This window comes from Onychostruthus taczanowskii, unplaced genomic scaffold, assembly GCF_017590055.1.
Source record: "Onychostruthus taczanowskii isolate IOZ18803 unplaced genomic scaffold, ASM1759005v1 scaffold38, whole genome shotgun sequence".
Classification (NCBI taxonomy): domain Eukaryota; kingdom Metazoa; phylum Chordata; class Aves; order Passeriformes; family Passeridae; genus Onychostruthus; species Onychostruthus taczanowskii.
Genome location: NW_024501237.1, coordinates 11988057 through 12007283, shown reverse-complemented (window position 1 = coordinate 12007283; position 19227 = coordinate 11988057). Strand labels below are relative to the sequence as shown.

Genomic DNA, 19227 nt, shown 5'->3' with positions numbered 1-19227 from the left:
TTTTATTCTTGCCCCGGCAATTATGCGCTACGCATGTGGCCACAGCGTTTAACTCATGGTACCCTCAGTTTCTCTGCTTGACAAATAGTGACTCACGCGTTCTGCGCGGGGAGCCAGTGCAGCGCTAGAATTCCTGCTTGCGAAATCGCCTTAAATCTTTTGGAGAGAAGCGTTAATGGTTGCAGGGTAAGGCCAGCAGTGCCGCGGGCGGGATGCGGGTGCGGACACGTATCATTACCCAGCTGCCCGGCCGCACGGCGTTGCCTCCCATCTGCATTTTCCAGCCCGCTGGACCACGAGCGGGAGGCGGCGGGAGCCGGGCGGCCGCGCTCCCCCGGGGCTCCGGCGGCGAGGGGCGGCGGGAGCCCCGCGCGGTGCGGCCGGGCCCGCCAAGAGTTAACGGCGGCTCCCCCGGGGCCGCGCCGCCGCCTCCCCACCCCGGCGCTGCATTATTATTATTATTTCTCCCCCCTTCCCTCGCCTTCCAGTTTTGGCAGGGGATTAAAGCAGCTCCCCCCTGTGGCAGCAGTGACCCAGAAACGAGTTTGATTCACGGAGTCCTTCCTCCATAACAAGTACAAACGTCAGTCAGAGGGAATCTGTGTGTGAGAGAGAGTGTGTGTGCGTGTGTGTGTGGCGCAGCGAGCCGCTCTCCGTGCCCGCTGCCCGGCGCCGCGCCGAACTCATGCGGCGGCCCCGAGCCCTCCGCGCAGGGGGAGCCCGGCCGCGCCGCCCGCCCTCGCCGCCGCCGCGCCGCCGCCAGCAGGTAACCGTGCCCGCCGCAGCGCCAGCCGCGGAGCCGCCAGCACAGCCATATTTGATGGGGTTTTTTTGTCGCTCCGGAGGCGGCGGGAGAGCAGTTTCGTGCCGAAGGTCGCTGCCTAGTGGAAATAAGATAGTACGTCATTAACATGGCGCCAAGAGCCGCGCCGCTCGGTACGGGGCGAGGGGAGGCGGCCGAGTTGCGGCTCCGCTATCCCACAAGCAACTTGTGCGGGGCTGTGGCGGGCGGAGGCGGGAGGGGAGGCAGCGCTGCCGCCCGGCGCGACCGGCCGGTGCCGGCTCCCTTTTTGTTCCGCTGCGGGCGAGCGGGCACCGCGCAGCTGCCCAGGTGCGGCGGCCAAGTGAGCCCCGGTGTGCCGTGCCGTTCTGCGCCGTGCCTCGCCGTGCCGCCGGCCCTGCGCCCCAGGCGTCGCTGCAGGCTGCGCCGCGGGGGCAGCGCCGGGTGTCGCCCGCCGCGGAAAGTAGGAAGCGTTGGAGCAACTTGGTAGCCAGATGGCAATGGCAGAGCGCAAGTCTTGCTCGGATACTGATGTGTAGGAAGGGGGTGGGGGAGAGTCATGGCCACTGTGTGTCACCGTGTTACCCAGATGCCCACGAGACCCGTCGCCTCTCGCCGCGGGCGGGGAGCGGTGTGCGTGGGAGAGGAGATGTTCGGTGCGGGGGAGCAGCTTTGTTTCCCCCCTTTGCCCCCCCCAGTCGCACTTGGATTTGGCTTGTGGGGGGGAAAAATGTTTGGAAAGCATAAAAACTGCTCATCGGTGAAATTAAACAGAAGTTGCCTTTCGGAGCAGGAGAGCCGTAGCCGGTCTGCCTCCCGCTTGATGGGCGCCGGTGGGCGCTCCGCTGGAGGCGCGGAGCGCCGGGCTGTCAGAGCTGGCCCTGTCCCCCCAGACGGGTGCGCGGTGTCTCCTGCTGGAGAGAACTTGCCCGAGCCCCGAAGTGCACGTGTTCGAGAGTGGGAAAAGGCGGGGAAATGCGTGCGGCGCTGCCGGCCCCAGCGGGGCGCGGGGCGGCATCGGGGCAGCGGCCGGCAGGTGCACGGAGACCCCGCCGCGCCCGGCCCCCGCCCCGGCTGCGGGAGGTGGAGCGGGAGCGGCCCGGGGGGCGCGCAGAGAACTTGGGCAGGACGCGGGGGAACCCGGCCCCCTCCCGCCGCTGGCTCCCGGCGCAGGCCGAGGGGCGAATCCGCGTGGCCGGGCCGGAGTTTGTGGGCGAGGGAGCGGAAAGGCGGCCGGCGGTGTTGGGGCGCGAACGCAACATCGCGGGGGGAGCGCGGGGAGCGGCGGCGAACGCCCCAACTTGCTCGGGCGGCGGTCAGGGCAGCACCGCGGTTTGGCTCTTGCCCCGGTGCCTGGCGAGCGGGACGGAGCGGGGCTGCGGCATTTCTGTGTAACGGGCCGCTCTCCCTGGGGAGGTGAGTGCGGCTCCAGCCATCATTCCACTTGTTCCTCTTAGACAAAGCCACCCTGCCCGGCCCTGGGCTCGCGTAGTCGCCAGCTCCCAGGAGAATTTTGGTGGTGTTCGGTTTTTTTTTTTTGTTTTTTTTTGGGGGGGGGGGGTGTGGGCGCGGGGAAGGCGGGGGGATGTTTTGTTGTTTTGGTTTTATTTGTGGAAATTTTTTTATTATTTGCTTTTCCCTTCCCGTTCGCGCCCGCCCGTTGGTTCCCGATAGGATGATTTTGGGAAGGGTGGAGGCAAAGGGTGTTTGTTTGTTTGCACCGCCTGCTGGTTGGTTTCCTGTGACAAGAGGTGATAACACAGTTTCCAGAACTGTCTGGGAGTGGGAGGAGAGACGGACAGAGAAAATGAGCTCGTCTCCGAGCTGCCGCTCGATCCGCCGTCCCGTCCACCCCCTCCGTGGCAGCGTGGCCACGGGGGCGGGCGGGGAAGGTGCCCTGGCCGTTTTCGGCAGTGACAGCGCTTTGAGCGAGAGGCGGCGGAGCCGGGGGCACCAAGTTTGATTTGCAGCCGTGGCCGAGCGGATTGGTGCGGCCGGCGGCGGGGAGGAGCGGGAGCCGGCAGGGAGGAGAAGGAGGGGGCGAGCCGGGCTGCTTCTCATGGAAGCCGGCGGCCGTGCAGCTGGCCGGGAAGGTGCCACCCCCGCGGGGGAGGTGTAGCCCGGCGGCGCCCGGCCAGGAGGCTGCTCCGTGACCTCAGCCGGCCGTGCCCCGGCGGCTCCGGGGTCGGCGCCGCTGCCGCCAGCTTCCATCTCGGAGCCGAGAATGGGATCGCTGCAGGAGGAGGATGGGGACGAGGAGAGCCGCCCTGAGCGGCACCCGGCCGGGCTGGAGCCGGCGGTCGGCGTGAGTGCCGCTTTGGAAGCGACTCCCGAAGCCTCGGCTCCTCTCAGGCTGCGGGAGGCGGCTCCGAGCCCGCAGCCGTGGGCGCGGCGCGGCGGCCGGGGCTCAGCGCACCTGCGAGCAGCGCCTGCCGCCGGCCAACTTCTCCTGCCGGCTGCTCAGCTGATCGCCTTATTCTGAGAAAGTTTATTAGGGTCACCGGCAGGTGAGAGCCGGGGCATCCTGAGATCTGTCAGCCTCCACCCCTTCCCAGTGAAACAGGCCGTGGAAGTATTAAAAATTCCAGCAGGATTTAGCGACACATCTTAGTTGACGTTTTAATGTCAAAGGCTGAAGATGCTTTTATGCCAGCCCCATTTTTTAGAGAAAGATTTAGCTGTTATTTGGAATAATTTCCTTTTTAAGCAGGTGCTGTCTTTTAAGTAAGTCAGAAGCTGCCCACACTTGCAAACCTAAAACCCTCATTAAAGTTATGCCAAAATATGCTTGTTATGATTCTATTTCTAGAGGTTTCTCACACTCAGTGGGATATTGTTGAAACAGCAAGGATTGTATGTTTTAGTGGCAAGATTTTCCCTCTGGCTTCAGATACCACTTGCTCCCTGGTTTTGAGCTGTGTTTAATACATATGTTTAAAATAAAATAATAATAATAAACTCCCCTTTCCTCTCACAGCTGCATATTTCCCTTCCAGCTTCTCTGGTTTCGTTCCCAATTCACAGAACCTAGTAAAAAAAAAAAAAAAAAAAAAAAAAAAAAAAAAAAAAAAAAACAAAAAACCAAAACAAGCTTCCAGTGTTTTCTCAAATGATTTCTCCATGTGTTTAGTTCTGCTGCTTCATGCTCCTTTTTTCAGCTGGAGATGACCAAGCTGATATCATTTCCTAGGTTGAAGAGATGAGCTGCAGTGGGTGCAGATTGGGTTGCATTAATTCTTGGCACCCAGTTTGTGCATTGCTTGAGATTTTGGATGGTCAGTTTCACTCACTCCCAGAGTTTGGGAATAATTTGCTGCCACTGCTCAGGTAGTAAGTTAATACTATGAGCTGGCTTGCACAGGTGCATAAATGAACATGTGGATTCCTGAGAAGTGTTGGGTTGATATGGCCAAATTGTGCTTTTCTCATGTATTGGTAAATTTTGAATAGGTGTGCTGAATTCGGTAGAAATATTCCCTGTGGAGAACACTGTTGGCCTTGTTTGCCAAGTATTTCTTTGTTTCATGAGACTTGGAGGATGTTTTTCCTCTTGATTTAAGGTCTGTGACTCTTTGCACTGTGGACAGTGCTCCATAATTGAATTTAAAAGTTTTAGCTGGATTTTAATAATACAGCTTATTTCTGATGTGCTTCCTTTTTATTTTTTTAATTTTTTTAAATTTTTTTTTGTTTTTTATTTTTTGTTTATTTTAGGTCGGGAGTAGAAGTGAAAAAGCTTCTTGTGATGTCAGGTGTCAGTGCAGAAGGGGTGGTGTTATAAATAAGCTATTTAAAAAGAGCCAAATAATAGAAGCCAAATGTCTCCATTTTCTATCCGTTTTATTAAGCTGTGTCACATTTCACTTCCATTTGTACAACAGGTGTTCTGAAGCAATTTCTTGTGTACTAGAGATAATTAGGTCTTCGTTTCATTGCATTAGTGGGTTACTTTCAGGAAAAGCCAGTTTTTCAGTTTGTCTTCAGGGTGTACATCTGTCATAACTCTGCTTTCTTCCCATTCTGTCTCTGCAGCTGTTCAGTGCAGTTTGTTACAGTGACACCCGTTAACATGGTTACAGTTAATTGTCTGCCAGAGTTTGAATTATACACTCTTTTACCCAGGGGTTTATGCAGCCCTTGAAAATACTTCAGTAAGAATTGTGCTGTGGAAAACCTTTGACCTGAGGATGTAGATTTTCCCATGTATAATTTTTTTTCACAATCTGGTTCTGTTTAGCTATTTGCATAACAAGGACTGACACACTTTACATATTTCTCTTTGATTGCTTCTTTACTTGAGGTCAAACTGAGTGAAGAACTCTGTGGGGTTCTTAACTGTGCACGTGGTATGTGGCACATGGGTGTATGTGTGTGCATGCTGTTGTCCCAGTTTCTTGGGGTAGTGTCTGGATTTCTGCTCTTTGCGGTTTTTACACTCTTATCAGTGCAACTCCTGGGATTCTGGTGTGGGAGAAAAAAGGAGAGGTCTTGACATCACTGTCCAGTGGGGTCTTTGGGTTTTGTTAGTAATTTATCTCTTGGAGAGGTAAGGATGGAGTAGCACGGTAACAAATACTGCTAAAAATAGTGAATTTGCTGTGCTGTGTCAGGTTGCTGAGTCTAACCCATTGCACTGCATCTGTCATTAAATACTGGGTAGTGGACAGCAATGTCTGTATGCCTACCTGCATCTAGTTATTTGTATAGACTGAGATGTTTGTTGCTCAGCTCCACAAGGATATGTAAATTCAAATGCCATTGTGTGGCCTGACATTGATTATATTGGATTATTGTGTAGTCATTTCATTTGCACAGCATTTACAAGTATTTTGAAAACGGCTTCCCATGCTCTCCAAAGTGCAGAAGTCAGTTTCAGGTGGTGTAATTTTGCCTTCAAAAACAATTTGAGCAAAGGCACCATGGAAGTCCAGAGTTGCATTCTTATCTTTAAAGTTTGTATCTAATCATTGAGCAAAACCCAGAGCTTAACTTCCAGAGCAAGCACGATTAAAAAGGCTGGAAAAGCGCCTGGTGATGTGTTTCTGTAAAACAGAGCAGCACCTTCAACCTCTGGAGCAGCACAACAGGGCGTGTTGTAAGCTGGGCTTGGCCTCACCGGTGTGGCCAGCTCCTGTGAGGGTGACTGGGCACCAAAAACGCATGGTCTGTGTCCTGTTGGTGCCGTTCATCGTGGTGGTGTGATTGCACGGAGTGCTCTTGGATGCTTTGCTGCCCGTGGAATTGGAGTAACATTGCCAGCAGAATGGTGGCTGTTTCCAAAAGCTTTGTTTGGCTGAAGGCTGGCATTAGCCTGAGCCCAGTTTGGTTCCTCCCCAATACATTAGTGAATGTTATACTGGAGCACTCAGGAGAAAACATGATCAGCATGCTGTGTGTAGGTCTGACTGATTTCTGAAAGGGTTGTTTTAACAAAAAGAAACAAATCGTCTTTCGAGGAAATGAAACTGAAAGTTTACATACAAAAGTTGCTGAGTTATTAAGAATTCCCAGGAGTCGCTGGAAACTGACAGAGTGTGGCTTGGTGAGGCAGCCTTTGTCAGCTTAGGGTTGTTGGACTGCAGCAGCTTTTGATGTGCTGGGCTTTCCCTTTAGGTGAACAGTGTTTTGGACAATGCCCTTTTGGGGTAGTGCAAGAATTTGGGAAAAACAGGTGTAGAAACGTTTGATGGAAGATGCAGGGTTCACCCACAAGCACTGCTTGGCTGTCCTCTCTTCAGAGCGTCATTCGTTGTGCAAGGGGGTTTGGGAGCTCATTCTGTGGCCTGGATGGGTGCAGTGGATTTTTGTGGGTACTTCAGGGCTGGACAGCAATTATGGGATTGCAGGCACTTAGGAACTGAGCTCAGTCATCTGGGTGTCTCTTCCTGCCCTGCAAGTGTTGCAGGCTGGGGTGCATAGCTTTTACTCCTGGTATTAAAGCTGGCCTCAAATGTTTTGCTGGTTTTGTGCTTACATGGGAATTCTCTTTGCTTACAGGCATAGTGATTGTAGTGTCTGCCTGCTGGAACAGGGCAAAAACTTGCAGTATCAGTCTGCATCTAACCCTCACCATCCCTAACCCTGTTTTTAATGTGCCCTTTGTAGCACGTTTCTTGTGTGACTTTGAGTCACCCACCACCTGACAGAAAGCAGTAGCATTTCAGTCTGCATGGTTGTAAGTCTCACTAGCTGTTCCAGTGTTATCTCTAGAACATGTGTTCTGATCTATGGATATGAACATCTGGTGGCAGCAGTTTAAAATTATTTTAGAGGTTGAAAAAAGCTGTTCTTCTCATGACTAAAGTTACAGGGGGTTAATCTTATGAGGTTTGGGTCTTTCTCTAAGAATCCAAATGCTGTTTTTTTCATCTGTGATTTAGCTCCCTGTTAACTCAGGCTAGGTTCAAAGATGGGAAAATGAGATCTCTGAGTTTTAACTTTTTTTTTCCCTCCACATGGACCTATAAAACAATCTCCCAGGAGCTTCATCAAATGGGATATTTCTTTTAATGTTACAATTGAGAACACAGGCTTTTCAGTGTGGCCAACTTCAGATGCCTGACTAGAGTGGACAAGGAAATTAGCTGCCTTATCTAATACTCTGTGCTCAGGAAAGTGGCTTCTGCTGTGGCTTATTTCCTGAAAAACTCTGGAGAGTGCTTAAACTGGGAGGTGTGATTACCACTCTTTCCTTTAAACAGCAACCAAAAAGAGATGTTGGGTTCATTTTTTAAAGACACATGGTAGGAGCAAGAAGGTTCCATCTCTTTCCTTATTTTTTTTTGAATTTGTAAAAGTGTGTTAGGAGAAGATCAAAATGCACGTCCAGAAAGATGTGAAGGAGCAGAATTACAAATTTTCTTGTTTGTTGCAAGTTCACAGGTGTGTCTTAGTGTACCATACACTCTGTTGTTTTGCTTAACAGTGTATTATGGTTTTCAGACCGTGTGGGAAGTAAAACAAGAAGTGAACCAGAAATATATAAATTACACTTCTGAGATAGGACAATTTTCCTGTATTTTCTTCCAAGTTTTCTTTATTGTGTTTATGGGAGATTTTTGCTAAGTGAATATCTTCCTTTACATTGCTGTTATTAATATGTGATCTAATAGAAAAAGTACCTTACAGATAGATATTCATCCCCCTAGTTTTGGCCTTGTAAGAACTAATTGATTTTTCAGTTCTGTCTTAGCCTGTTTTGGATCTGAATATTGGCTTTCTGTCTTTCTAAGTGACTGTGTAGGAACTTGGCTCTGGAACTCTTAAATTTATACCAAATCTGTATTCAGTGGGTTTTGATGGTCCTGCCTGGTCTGGGTATTTATCCACTGGCAGCATTGCCATCTCTCATAGACACAAAGTTCTGGCCTGCTTCAAAGCAACTTTTGGAGAGAATTCTTCTAGCCCTGTAAGAGGCTGCCATTGATGATTCTTTATTCTCTGGCATCAGACGCTGTATGTGAACTTTTACTCTATGAAGTGGTGACAGAAGGTCTTGGTGATGTGAACCATTCAGCTTCTCTTTAGTGAGCAAAGTTTGCAGTTCAAAACTATTACATGTTTCAATGACAGGTGTATTAAATCCCACTCTGAAAAGTCAGTCTGTGGGAGGGAGGCTTCCCCCCAACTCTGTTTGCAGGTGTAATATGAAAAAGGAGACAGTCCTGCAATGCTCATGCGCTTAGAACTGTATTAAGTTCTCTGAAAGCAGAGATTTTTGTGCTCTAATGTAAATAGTGTCAGGCTTTGTTAGGTTTTTTGGGTTTTCTTATTTTGGGAATCAGGGTTATAAAAGTTGAAGGCATTACTGAAGTTCTTAAAATGAGCTGTGTTCTCAGTGAACGAAGTTTGAAGCAGTTAATTCTTACACTGAAGGACCAATGCAAAGAGGGTTAGTTGAGAGGGTTTGAGGAACTCTGAACTCAGATGGAAATAAGGTTAGATTTTCTGCACTTAGCTAGAAGCAAAGGAATATTTTGGCATCTGATCTCCAAATCTGTGTGCAGAGGTAGGTATGAGGGATTTGCTGCCATCAGAGTGCCCAGACCTTGTTGATACCACGATTGATATGTGGTAAGCAAAGACTCAGGGGTTTTGATGTGCATCTAGAGTCCTTGTCAGTTTAATTTATGATGGATATGCCTTTCTGGACTTGCCTTGTCATGTTTTTGCTTGCTCTTCAACTTGCACTTTTTAATAGCTTTTTACATGTAAATACTGACTAGCTATTTACAGCTTCCTTGTTTTTACTGAATCTGGCTTCATTCCACAGGGAATACACATGAAGATGTCAGAGCCCTGAGACAGCACTTTAAAAGATTTGGAACTTTTGGCCTTTTTATCTCAGCCCCACGTGCCCATGAATTTGTATTGGTAGAAATCTGGCAGTTTGGAGGAACCTCTGAATAATCATCTGAATAATCTTACTCCCAAAGAACAGTTAGTGTTAGGCATGGCTCTAGAAATGTGCCTGCAGGAGGAAGTAACTCTCTCATCTTAGAGGGTGGTGCTTTCCAGGGCATAGATGATGCATGTTTAGTTAATCTGGGAAAACTGGGCTTGCTACTGCTGATGTTTTGCTTTTTATGTGTAAGTGGATGACTTTAATCTGCGATTTCGTAAATCTGGCGCTTTAAACAGGAACAAAATTGCTCCAAAATATATTAGCCAAAGTAAATATTTACACAAGCAGTAAAAACGTTATTGTATTGCGAATCTAGTGGCAGAATAGGCAGGGGAAGTTAAGCACATTGGCTGCGGATATTTAGTGATTTTAACAGGACAAAACACAGCTTTTTGGTGGGGGGAAAGCATTGGTGGGACTGTCATCACCACTCTCCAGTGCTGTTCACCTGCTCATAGGATAACAGCCTAATTAAGCACCCTTGAGAGGTTCACTGTTCATCTTTCAGCTGCTGTTGGAGTTGTTTGTTTTCCTTTGTGTGCTGTAAATGCTCGCATGCCATCAGAAGCACAAGCTGCCGAGTGTGTGTGTCATTACCTGGGGTTAAGTGCTGTCTCATTGCTTCCCAGGCTGCCTGCTGTTTCCCGGGGAGATCATGAAACGACATCGGCTTCCTAGCAGCAGTGAGGACTCTGACGACAATGGCAGTAAGTGCTCCTTTGGTGTAGAGTGCAGGAGGTTATGAGTTGGAAAACGTGTTCTAATGCAGTGCTTCACGTGCCAGAGGCATTCTGCATGTTGGTTCAACTGGTAGCAATGTGTGTTGTGAGGATCTGGTTTTGAGCTCAGTCATTCTGAGCACAGGTGGACGCTAGGTCCAGGATCCCCCCATGGAACTGACATGTGGTTTTATGGAACTGACATGTGGTTTTAGAGAATGAGATAAAACAAGAGCTAAACTCAAACATGTCGTTTTGGAGAATAAGATAAAACAAGATATTTTAATTTTACCAATTAAAATATGAAGCAGTTAATCTTTGAATTGAAGCTCTGAAATAGATACAATTGATTGATTGACCTGTTGCCGATTACAGCACTTGTTTGTAATGTCATTTGCTATAGAAATACATACTATATAAACCTTCTATCAAACTTTAAAAATTCTCTACAAATTCATGTCCCACAAAAAGTCAGTGGTCATCTTTGAAATCTGGGCAAGCAGCATAATTTAATCATGATAAAGACAGAGTGAGCATGGAGACATCTGCTGATATTGCCCACAGAAGTTTGCATAAGGATTTTAAATTTGCTTCAGTCTTCTCACACCCTCTTACACAGTGGGGAAATATAATGCTTAAGCTTAAGTAGAAAAGAATAACAGAGCATCAAAGTTGTTCCTCACTGCATTTGAAGATTTTCTTTGAGGAATTGCTTACAAGAATTTGAATTCAGCAAATCACTAGTTTGGATACATAACTTATTTATGGTTTTTAACTGTCCCTGTACTGCTGTAACTAGCACACACTGTGGTATATCTCTTTGTCTTGTGTTTGGATTCCAGTGACTGATAATCTTTCATTTAAGCAGAATCCTAATCTTTCATTTAAGCAGAAAAAACAAGGGGTGGCGGGGAGAGACAAAATACCAGCTTGGGGAATGTGCCAAGGTGTCTCATTTCCCAAATGAGCAAGTAGATTGCACTTGACAATACTGCAGCTTAGCCAGTTGTCAGGGAGGTTTTTGTGGTTTTGGTTTGATCTATCTGGATGCACATCTTCAAACCTGGGGTTTTTCTGTAAAATTTCAGTCTGAAAATGATTGGGGTGGTTTCCTAGGTGCTTTTGAAAGCTTCACTCTGAGAACTTATCCCTGTGGTAAGCTGTGGTCCCACTTGGGTGACTGCTTCACCTGCATGCATTTCTTAGGCCTGTCTGTGCTGCCTGGGACCTGCTCAGGTATGGCCAAAGCTGCCATACCTGAGCTGTTTTCTGTTTAAAGATTGGGTGACTGCTTCACCTGCATGCATTTCTTAGGCCTGTCTGTGCTGCCTGGGACCTGCTCAGGTATGGCCAAAGCTGCCTCTTTAAACAACCCTAGACAAACTGTTGCTGAAATGAAGTAGTAAAGGTGAAAGGATTAGAGATGGTAAGAACTAGCAGGCTGATTAGGAGTTAATCCAAATAAGGATTGTGCAAAATCTGTTAGAGGTGAGGAATTTGGCTTGGTTTTGGAGAGCTACCTGTAGTTGGGGGATTTTGGAAGAAGAAACCCCAAACAAATCAGACATGTTTTTCTTACTTAGGAGTTTAGTTGAGATTATTAAAATTGAAGTGTGTGTACTTCCTTAAAGGTGATGTGTACTTCCCGAAACAAAGCTGTGTTTTTATTTGTAAGATAAACAAGTAGAGGCAAGCATGTCTTCCATTAGAATTTAGCTTCAGCCTTTTTTCATTCCCTAGCAACTTTATAAAATAGTGTTTTGTATTATTAATCTTTATTTTCACTATCTTAGCTCTTTTTTTAAGCCTTTGATCTCTTCATGTGCCTTGTGTAACAGCTTGTACCAAATAAAATATAAAGCAGTTAATCTTGGAATTGAAGTTCTGAAATAGATACAATTGACTGACCTGTTGCTGATTACAGTGCTTGTTTGTAATGTCTTTTGATGTATGGCTATTTGGAGTAGAGTTATCAATTTAGTGGATTATATTTTCCACAGTATCTGTTATATAGATCATGATATAAGAAAATGAGTTTGGAAAAGAAAAGGAAACCTCTTGCCCTTTTATGATCTGTCTATTTTAAAGCCTGGTTGTTGCGAATAACTTTGCTGAATAAATTGCATAGCAAAGGTAGTGAGATTTTAAAAGTGTTTTCAAGTATTATTTGAAATGCATCCCATTTCCTTTGCATTACACTTTTTTTTTAATTTTTTTTTTTTTTTTTTGCCTCTTGTTACTGGATGAATTCAGATATAGGTTCCTGCATATCATTCTATTACTATATACATGTTCAGAAAGATCAAGGGTTATTAATCAGAAGCCCAGATAATGTTTAATGTGGGGTCAGTACTTCCAAGGCTTTTTGTCATTCAGACTTCCCTGAAAAGAATGACTGACTTAGCTTAGGTCCTTTCCTCTTTTCCTGTTACAGGAGATACCAGTGGTTCCTTGCAACTATGTTTGAATGTCAAGGGTGTCCCCTTACAGGTTTCACCTTCACAGGATCTCTCTTGCCTTCGGTAGAATTACTGATTACTCTTCACTATGTTTGTTTCTGTATTCTTACTTTGCCAGTAGTATCCCTGATCCACTGTACTTACAATAGTCTTAGAAGGGTAAGCAAGCTTCCCCCCCAACAAAATATAAAAATTTTTGTGGTCTGTATTGAAGGCTTCAAGCTTTTCACTAGCTGTTTTTCTTTCTCACAGTTTCCAGAGGCTGACAACAATTACATTTGACTGTTCTGAGTGTTTCAAACAGACATCATCTAATTGAAAAATTGCAATTTTAATCAATTCCTGGTTGGAATCCTATTGGCAAACACCTGCTTCCCTTTCACTCAGTGGTGCCTCTTGAACCTCCAGTGGGCTTGTTGCTTCATTATGAGCTCTGTGGTCTTCGAGCTTAGGGCTCAGCCTTGCTCTCCCTCATCCTAAGTGAGGACTGTGCCTCCAGCTGCTGCAGTTCTGCAGCTGATTTTGCATACCATGCTTCACTAGGCTGTGATCAGGCATCTCAGGTTCGCCATGAGGGTCACTGAGGAAATGTGTTTGGGCTAAGCTGAATGATGGTGGTTTATTGGGCTAGGCTCCAGCATGTAGGCTTGTGCAACCTGGAAAATATTTTGGCATGAAAAAAATTTACATTTTATTCTCTTGAGGTCAGGATCCTGAATAATCCTTTACGTTATTGGAATGTAATAGTAATGATGTCACTAATAATGGAATTTATTAAAAAAAAAAAAAGCTGTTTTTCATTGGATCACTGAACTGAATCAGTTTCCTTGGTAGTCACAAGGAAACAAAGCTCATACCCAAATGCTAAAAATACATTATTCTGGAGATACAGTAGTTCTTCAGAGGGAGAAAAACGGTGCTCTCATTTTGTGAGATGAAAGAAGGGAGAATGGCTTTCATTTAGGGGTGAAATATAGCAGAGAAGAAAGCTTAACAACATGGCTGCAGTCCTGGAGTATATCCAGGTATTTACTGACTCATGTAAGATATTTTAGTGTGGGTGTTTGTGTTTTTTGCAGAATTTTAAAGACTTGCAGCTTAAAGTCAGCACCCTTGCTTTCCTCATCGCTTCCTCTTTGCCCTCAGACTTTATTCTTTTCATAAAGCTGAGCTCCCAAAAGTATTTATTTCATGTACTTCAAGCTAACTACTAGAACTTTAAGCTGTGTCCCCTTAGAATCAAAATTCTAAATCCTCATTTCAACACAAAGCCAAAATAGCATATCTGAAGCACTGGGCAGGAGGTGTCAGTGCCAGTTTTGCCTGGCAGTTCTGAAGTGAGTCCCTGGATATCTGAGTGTGTTCTCAGGGATTTCATTTTCTGAAATTAGAGGTCACTTTTGAACATCTTACCCGTGAAATATAATTGAATGAAAAATGACTGCAGGCATTGCTCTGGATTTTGAACTTTTGTCTAAATACAGAGCAATGGTGGTGAGAGAGGAGGCTTGGGGAAGTGCCTTAGAGTTTTTGCTCCTGAAAGCTTTTCTTCTTTGGTCACCTGGCAGAGCTTGTTTGTTTCTGTGGCCTTCCAGATAGTGTAGCAGAGCAACTATAATGGGCAGTCATATTAGCCAGGCCCATCGTAAAAGCCTTGTGATGTACATGCTGCATTCTTCAAAGCCTGCAGAAAAGGAAATCGGTAATGTTCACCTCAAATCCATTACGCTCCTGTTTTCTGGTGGCTGGCTTTGATAGTTTTTAAGCAAATTTTGTTACACTGTATCCCAGCTTGCTCCTCTGTTGCTAAACCTTCTCTTTATGGTTTGGGGTCTCACTCTAATTAAATGTAAGATAGTGAAGCTGTTTTAGCTTTTCTGCTCAGTGTTTGACACCTGGCTTTTTAGCCTTGTTGGTCTGTAAATCTGCAAAGGTGGTTTGTGCTGAATATTCCATATGCTGTTTCCTGGTGAGATCAGGTTGTGCAGTGGAGGAGTTCCCATTTATAGCTTCAAGGCATTCCTTTTTGCATGAATTGGTTTGACATGTGGACAGCTTGTTTTTGAGAAAGGTCTGAAACTCATGGACATTTGTATAAGGGATATTGTGTGAAATCCAGGCACTCCTTGGTGTCCAAGAGAGTTTGTGTGCTGTTTTCCATGAGCAAGGAATTCAAAGCATGATTTTATTCAGACTTTGCTTGCTTTTTCATTTATTCTTGGAGGGGTTATCAATTTATCATACTCCTACGTGCAGAGTGTCCGAGAGAAGAACTGAAGACGCTTGCAGATGAAAAATACTTCCAAGATTTACAGAGTTTCACGTGAGTTCTGAGAAATGAAAGATTTAATACCTATGGATTATGGAATAGAGTTCTGTAATTTAGGCAGACCCTTATTCTATCATTGCTAAACAAATGTTATTTTAAAGTTAAACGAATTTTGCCAATATCCATTGCACTGACTGAATGACGAGGATCTTAGATTTAGAAAGGGCTTTGAATCCCAGTGGATTCCTGTAGTGTTTGAGATGGATCCCAGGGTGCCTTCACAAAGGTTACTGACTACATAACCTTGGGGGTGTGTGTCATTTACTGTAGAATTGCAGCCGCTGCTGGCCTGAAATGTGGTGATTGCATGTGCAGAGCTTTGTGAAAAGGAAACGAGGAAGGTTTTTGTGTTTTTCGTTTGAACCTACCAGGAGGTAAAGGATGGTGACTGAACAACAGAATGTAATGTAGTTACAGTGCTCAGAATTTGGGCAAAGCAGCAAGAGTAGTGGTCACTATGTGCCTTTGAAAAAGGGTTGGTGAGTGATGGCAGATAGTAAGAACAAGCATCTTACCTGAGGGTTAATCTGAGAGTGGGGCAGAGTGGCTTGTGGTGAAGTTGCTGGAGCAGTCTGGAAGAGTGATTTGAAAGGCTTATCTTGCCTGATTGGGTATCACATCTGAGGAAGGGACTTCCCGTAATGATCACCATCATTTGACAGCAAAAAAGAATTGACAGGAGGAAAAGTACCAGGAAAACCACAGCTCTGGACACGAGGAGAGCAGGTCACAAAGCTGCTCAAGGAATTAAAGTCTCCTGGGAAAATGTTTTTGCAGGTGCTGGGGTCCATCAGTGCTTGTCAATTTTTAAACACTGCCTCCTGAGGGCATGGGAGCAGGCAATTCTGAAATGTTGCCAGTCAAGCAGGAAAGGCAGAAGGCTGGCTGGACTGAGCAGGGATGTCCTCTTGGATGTAAGCCAAAAAAGGAAGGTGCATTCCCAGTACAACAAGGTCAGGTGACATGGGAAGAACACAGAGGTGCTGCTTGCCACTATGGGGAGAAATTCATGTGGCCAAAGCTCACGTGGAGTTGAAGGTGGCCAGAAATGTTGGAAGACAGTAAGGAGTTTTGTTAAATACATTAATGACAAAAGGCACTATTGAAATAGCATCAGCCTGTTACAGGATGAGGATGGTCACCTCACAAACAGGGACATGGACATGGACAAGGCAGAGGTGTTTAATGCATTCTTTGCCCCTGTCTTCAATGCTGATGATGGACCAAGGGGCTCTCAGTGCCCTGAGCTGGAGGATCATGATGGTGAGAATCGTCAACTCCCAGTCGACCCGGAACTTGTGCAGGATCTGTTGCTGCAGCTGGATCCCTACAAATCCATAGGGCCTGATGGGATTCATCACAGAATCTTCAAGGAGCTGGCTGATGTCACTGAAAAACATTTATTGATGACTTTTGAACGGTTTCAGGATTCCTGAGACATCCCAGCTGACTGGAAGCTGGTAAATGTCGTCACAACTTTCAAGAAGTGCGTTTGTTTTGTGCTGGAATTTGGTCCAAGCATGGAGATACTTCTAAGTGGCACGGAGATCCTGCTGTAAGGAGTTGTGAGAGAAGGAAGATCCCAGAAACTACAGTTCTGTCAGTGTCACTTCAGTGCCTAATCATGGAAAAGATTAATTTAATCATGGTAAAATCATGGAAAAGATTATTTGGGGAGGTATTGAAAAACAGCTGTAGGATAACACAACCAGCATTGGTCACAGCCAGCACAGCTTTGTGAGGGGAAAATCCTGCTCGCTGAATCCTTCTGCAACAGGGTGACCTACTTGGTTGATCTAGGAAAGCCAGTAAATACAATCTTTTTGGACCTGAGTAATGCTTTGGATACTGTCTCTCATAAGATCCTTCTGGACAAGATGTCCAACACCCAGAGGGTGGCTGGGCACTGGAACAGGCTCACCTGGGAAGTGGTCACAGCACCAAGCTGACAGAGTTCATGAAGCATTTGAACAATGCTCTCAGGCTCATGGTGTGACTCCTGGGACTGGTCCTGTGCAGGGCCAGGAGTTGGACTCCATGATCCTGATGAGTCCCTTCCAGCTCAGCACATTCTGTGATACCATGATTCATTTTTGGAGAGGCACATTAATTTTTCTCTGCAAGACTGCTAGACTGGGTACACCTAAGTACACTGGACTTTCAAGGCCTTGACAACATCATGTTATCAGCCTATGAATGGGAGGTGCTCAAATTGACTTTGATAACTGGTAATAAACTTGAGTTAAAAGTGTTGTGGTAAAACATGGCTACCATGGGAATTGGTCTGGGGCTCGAGTGGCACTTGGGTCTTGTGCTGAAAAACAAAATGATGTCTAGGAATTCCTGACTGTTATGAGAATGACATGTGCCTGTGCGTGGTTATGTGTGTGTTCTGTGAGATGATAAAACTCAAATGCTACTGAGGAAAGGGATGACAGGTGGCAACTTGTGTTAAAGTGCTGTGGCAGGGAGCTGCAGGGGTGGTTCATTATGTGTGTCAGAGACTGAGCACTTGTGCTGTGGTGTTGTAAAGCACTGCAGAGATCGTATGGATCCATGCATTGTTCAGCAGCTGCAACTGGGGAGTTGTCAACTGATAGTAAATTTCAAGGAGCATTGCTGTTGACAAGAGATAAAAGGCTATTGCTTCTTGTGTTTTGATCTTGGATGAGATTATTGTATTATACTATGCTGTAAAGATAAGGAAGATAGATGGGTAAGCCCTCCAGCAACAGGAAAGTGAGAAAGGAAATTTGGCTTTGTGAAATGGTGTCTTAGGTGGTGTTTGCTTGCATGCTGCTTTCTCTGTGAAAAGGCCTGAAGACTTCTGCCCAGCCAGCTCTTTCTGTACCTGACGTAGTGGAAGCTGGCCACAGAATAGTTAGCTTCTGTTTGTTTTGTGCTGGAATTTGGTCCAAGCATGGAGATACTTCTAAGTGGCACGGAGATCCTGCTGTAAGGAGTTGTGAGCCAGGCACTAAATGGAGAGATTGAGCACCTCTGGTTTCTCCTCGGGCTGTAGATCTTTGTGACAGCGTTGGCAGCGGCACCTCGTTGGTCTCAGAGTGAGCTGCGGAGCAGCGCAGGCATCTGGAAAAGCTGGTGCTAAGCAGAAGTGACAGGCAGACATGGATCTGTGTCAGGGCTGCTTTGCTGTGTTGTGCTGCCTGCTGCAGCAGGGTAGCAGCAGTGTATTTACTGTGGGAGAAGTGCTCGCAGCGATTCGAGGCTTTGAAGTGTTCAGAGGCTGGAGCAGCAGGTAGTTCTCCAGGGACACAGCTGGGTGCCTTACAGGTGGCTTTACAGCAGCCTTGTGCATGATACCTAATAGCTGAGACTTCTTTGCTCATGCTGAGCAGTGTATTAGTTGTGGGGTAGAATTCCCTGAGGGTTTGAATTGTTTTATTGGTTCCAAGCAATTTTCTGTTTTGATTGGATTTTTTTTTCTTGGGTTGAAAACATATTCTTGACAGATCATTTAATAAAATGATGCAGTTAAAATTGATTAAGTTTTTCCTTTTGGGAAGTCTGTGTTCTTCACAAATGGGGAAAAAGAATGCACACTCCTTGATTGCTTTCTTTTATTATCAGGAGGCGTGTGTGTTACATACACCCTGTGGCAGTATTATAAGAACACTGTATTTACAGTGTGAAGTGTTCATAGCAGCCTTGGGGAACAGAAAAAAAATCCTATTTGAGTCTGAGAAGTCCTTTGCAACACCAGTGGTGTATTAGAGCTCTGCCTCCCTTGCTGAGGATTACACCTTTTTCGTGGTTTGGGATTCCTTTTTGCTTTTTGTCTTTAAGTAGATAAATGCAAAAGGAAGACTAAGACTACTCCTAATAGGAGTAGGATCTCTCTCTTGTTGTCCTCAGTGATGAAATCCTTTTAAAACACACAAACACCTTGGTCATCTGAAAGATCTGAATTGTAAAAGAATCCAAGTGATCTTGGTCTCTCTCCCAGAGTGATGATGCTTGGTGGGCTACTGTGTTCATCCTAGACTTGCTGTGATCATGTAACTCTGAATAAGATACCTTTATCTCTGATGTCTTAACAATGATGGAAATGCATGTTTTGGATGTCTGTATTTGGCTTCATGCCTTGGAGTTGTGTTTTTTCTTATTTACTGTTTCTCACATGGCTTGTGGTAGCATGGGCTCTCTTAACATCTCACTGTTTTTCCATCTGCTGTGAAACTCATTCTTCCCATGAGGTATATAATGGTATGTTACAGAACTTTTATATCTTCCAAATCCCAGTGATTCAGACTTGCCTTATGATTTTTGAGAAAAAAAAAATTAATTCTATTTTACTGTAATAAGAGTTTAACTCTTGTCTTGATCTTTAGTTGTTTTTCTAGTCTTGGTGATCCTAATCTAGTTTGGGACTAGGGCTAGTAGTCATAAAACTTGATGAACACAGTGATTTTGGATACTTAATGAAAGAGAAAGGTTCCAGACACTACACCAAAATCATTCGGAAATAACTGAACTAAGTTAATGTGCTTATTATAGTACAGAAGAGCTGCTTT

The 19227-nt window shown here is 45.7% G+C and overlaps 1 protein-coding gene across 7 annotated transcripts in view; it reads left to right on the top strand.

Annotated features, from left to right (window-relative positions):
- Positions 1 to 591: 591 nt before the first annotated feature.
- The window catches only part of JADE1 (jade family PHD finger 1), a 45309-nt gene continuing 26673 nt past the window's right edge, over positions 592 to 19227 (top strand). For 2 of the 7 annotated variants that reach the window (XM_041412079.1, XM_041412086.1), the window contains exons 1-2: positions 897 to 936; positions 9815 to 9892. In XM_041412079.1, coding sequence (XP_041268013.1) covers positions 912 to 936; positions 9815 to 9892 — 103 coding nt within the window. In that variant the 5' untranslated portion in view covers positions 897 to 911. Of the gene's footprint in view, positions 767 to 790; positions 937 to 1743; positions 2198 to 2356; positions 3289 to 8835; positions 8855 to 9814; positions 9893 to 19227 lie in introns of those variants that run through there. The other 5 variants (XM_041412081.1, XM_041412082.1, XM_041412080.1 and 2 more) reach the window with 5 other exon arrangements.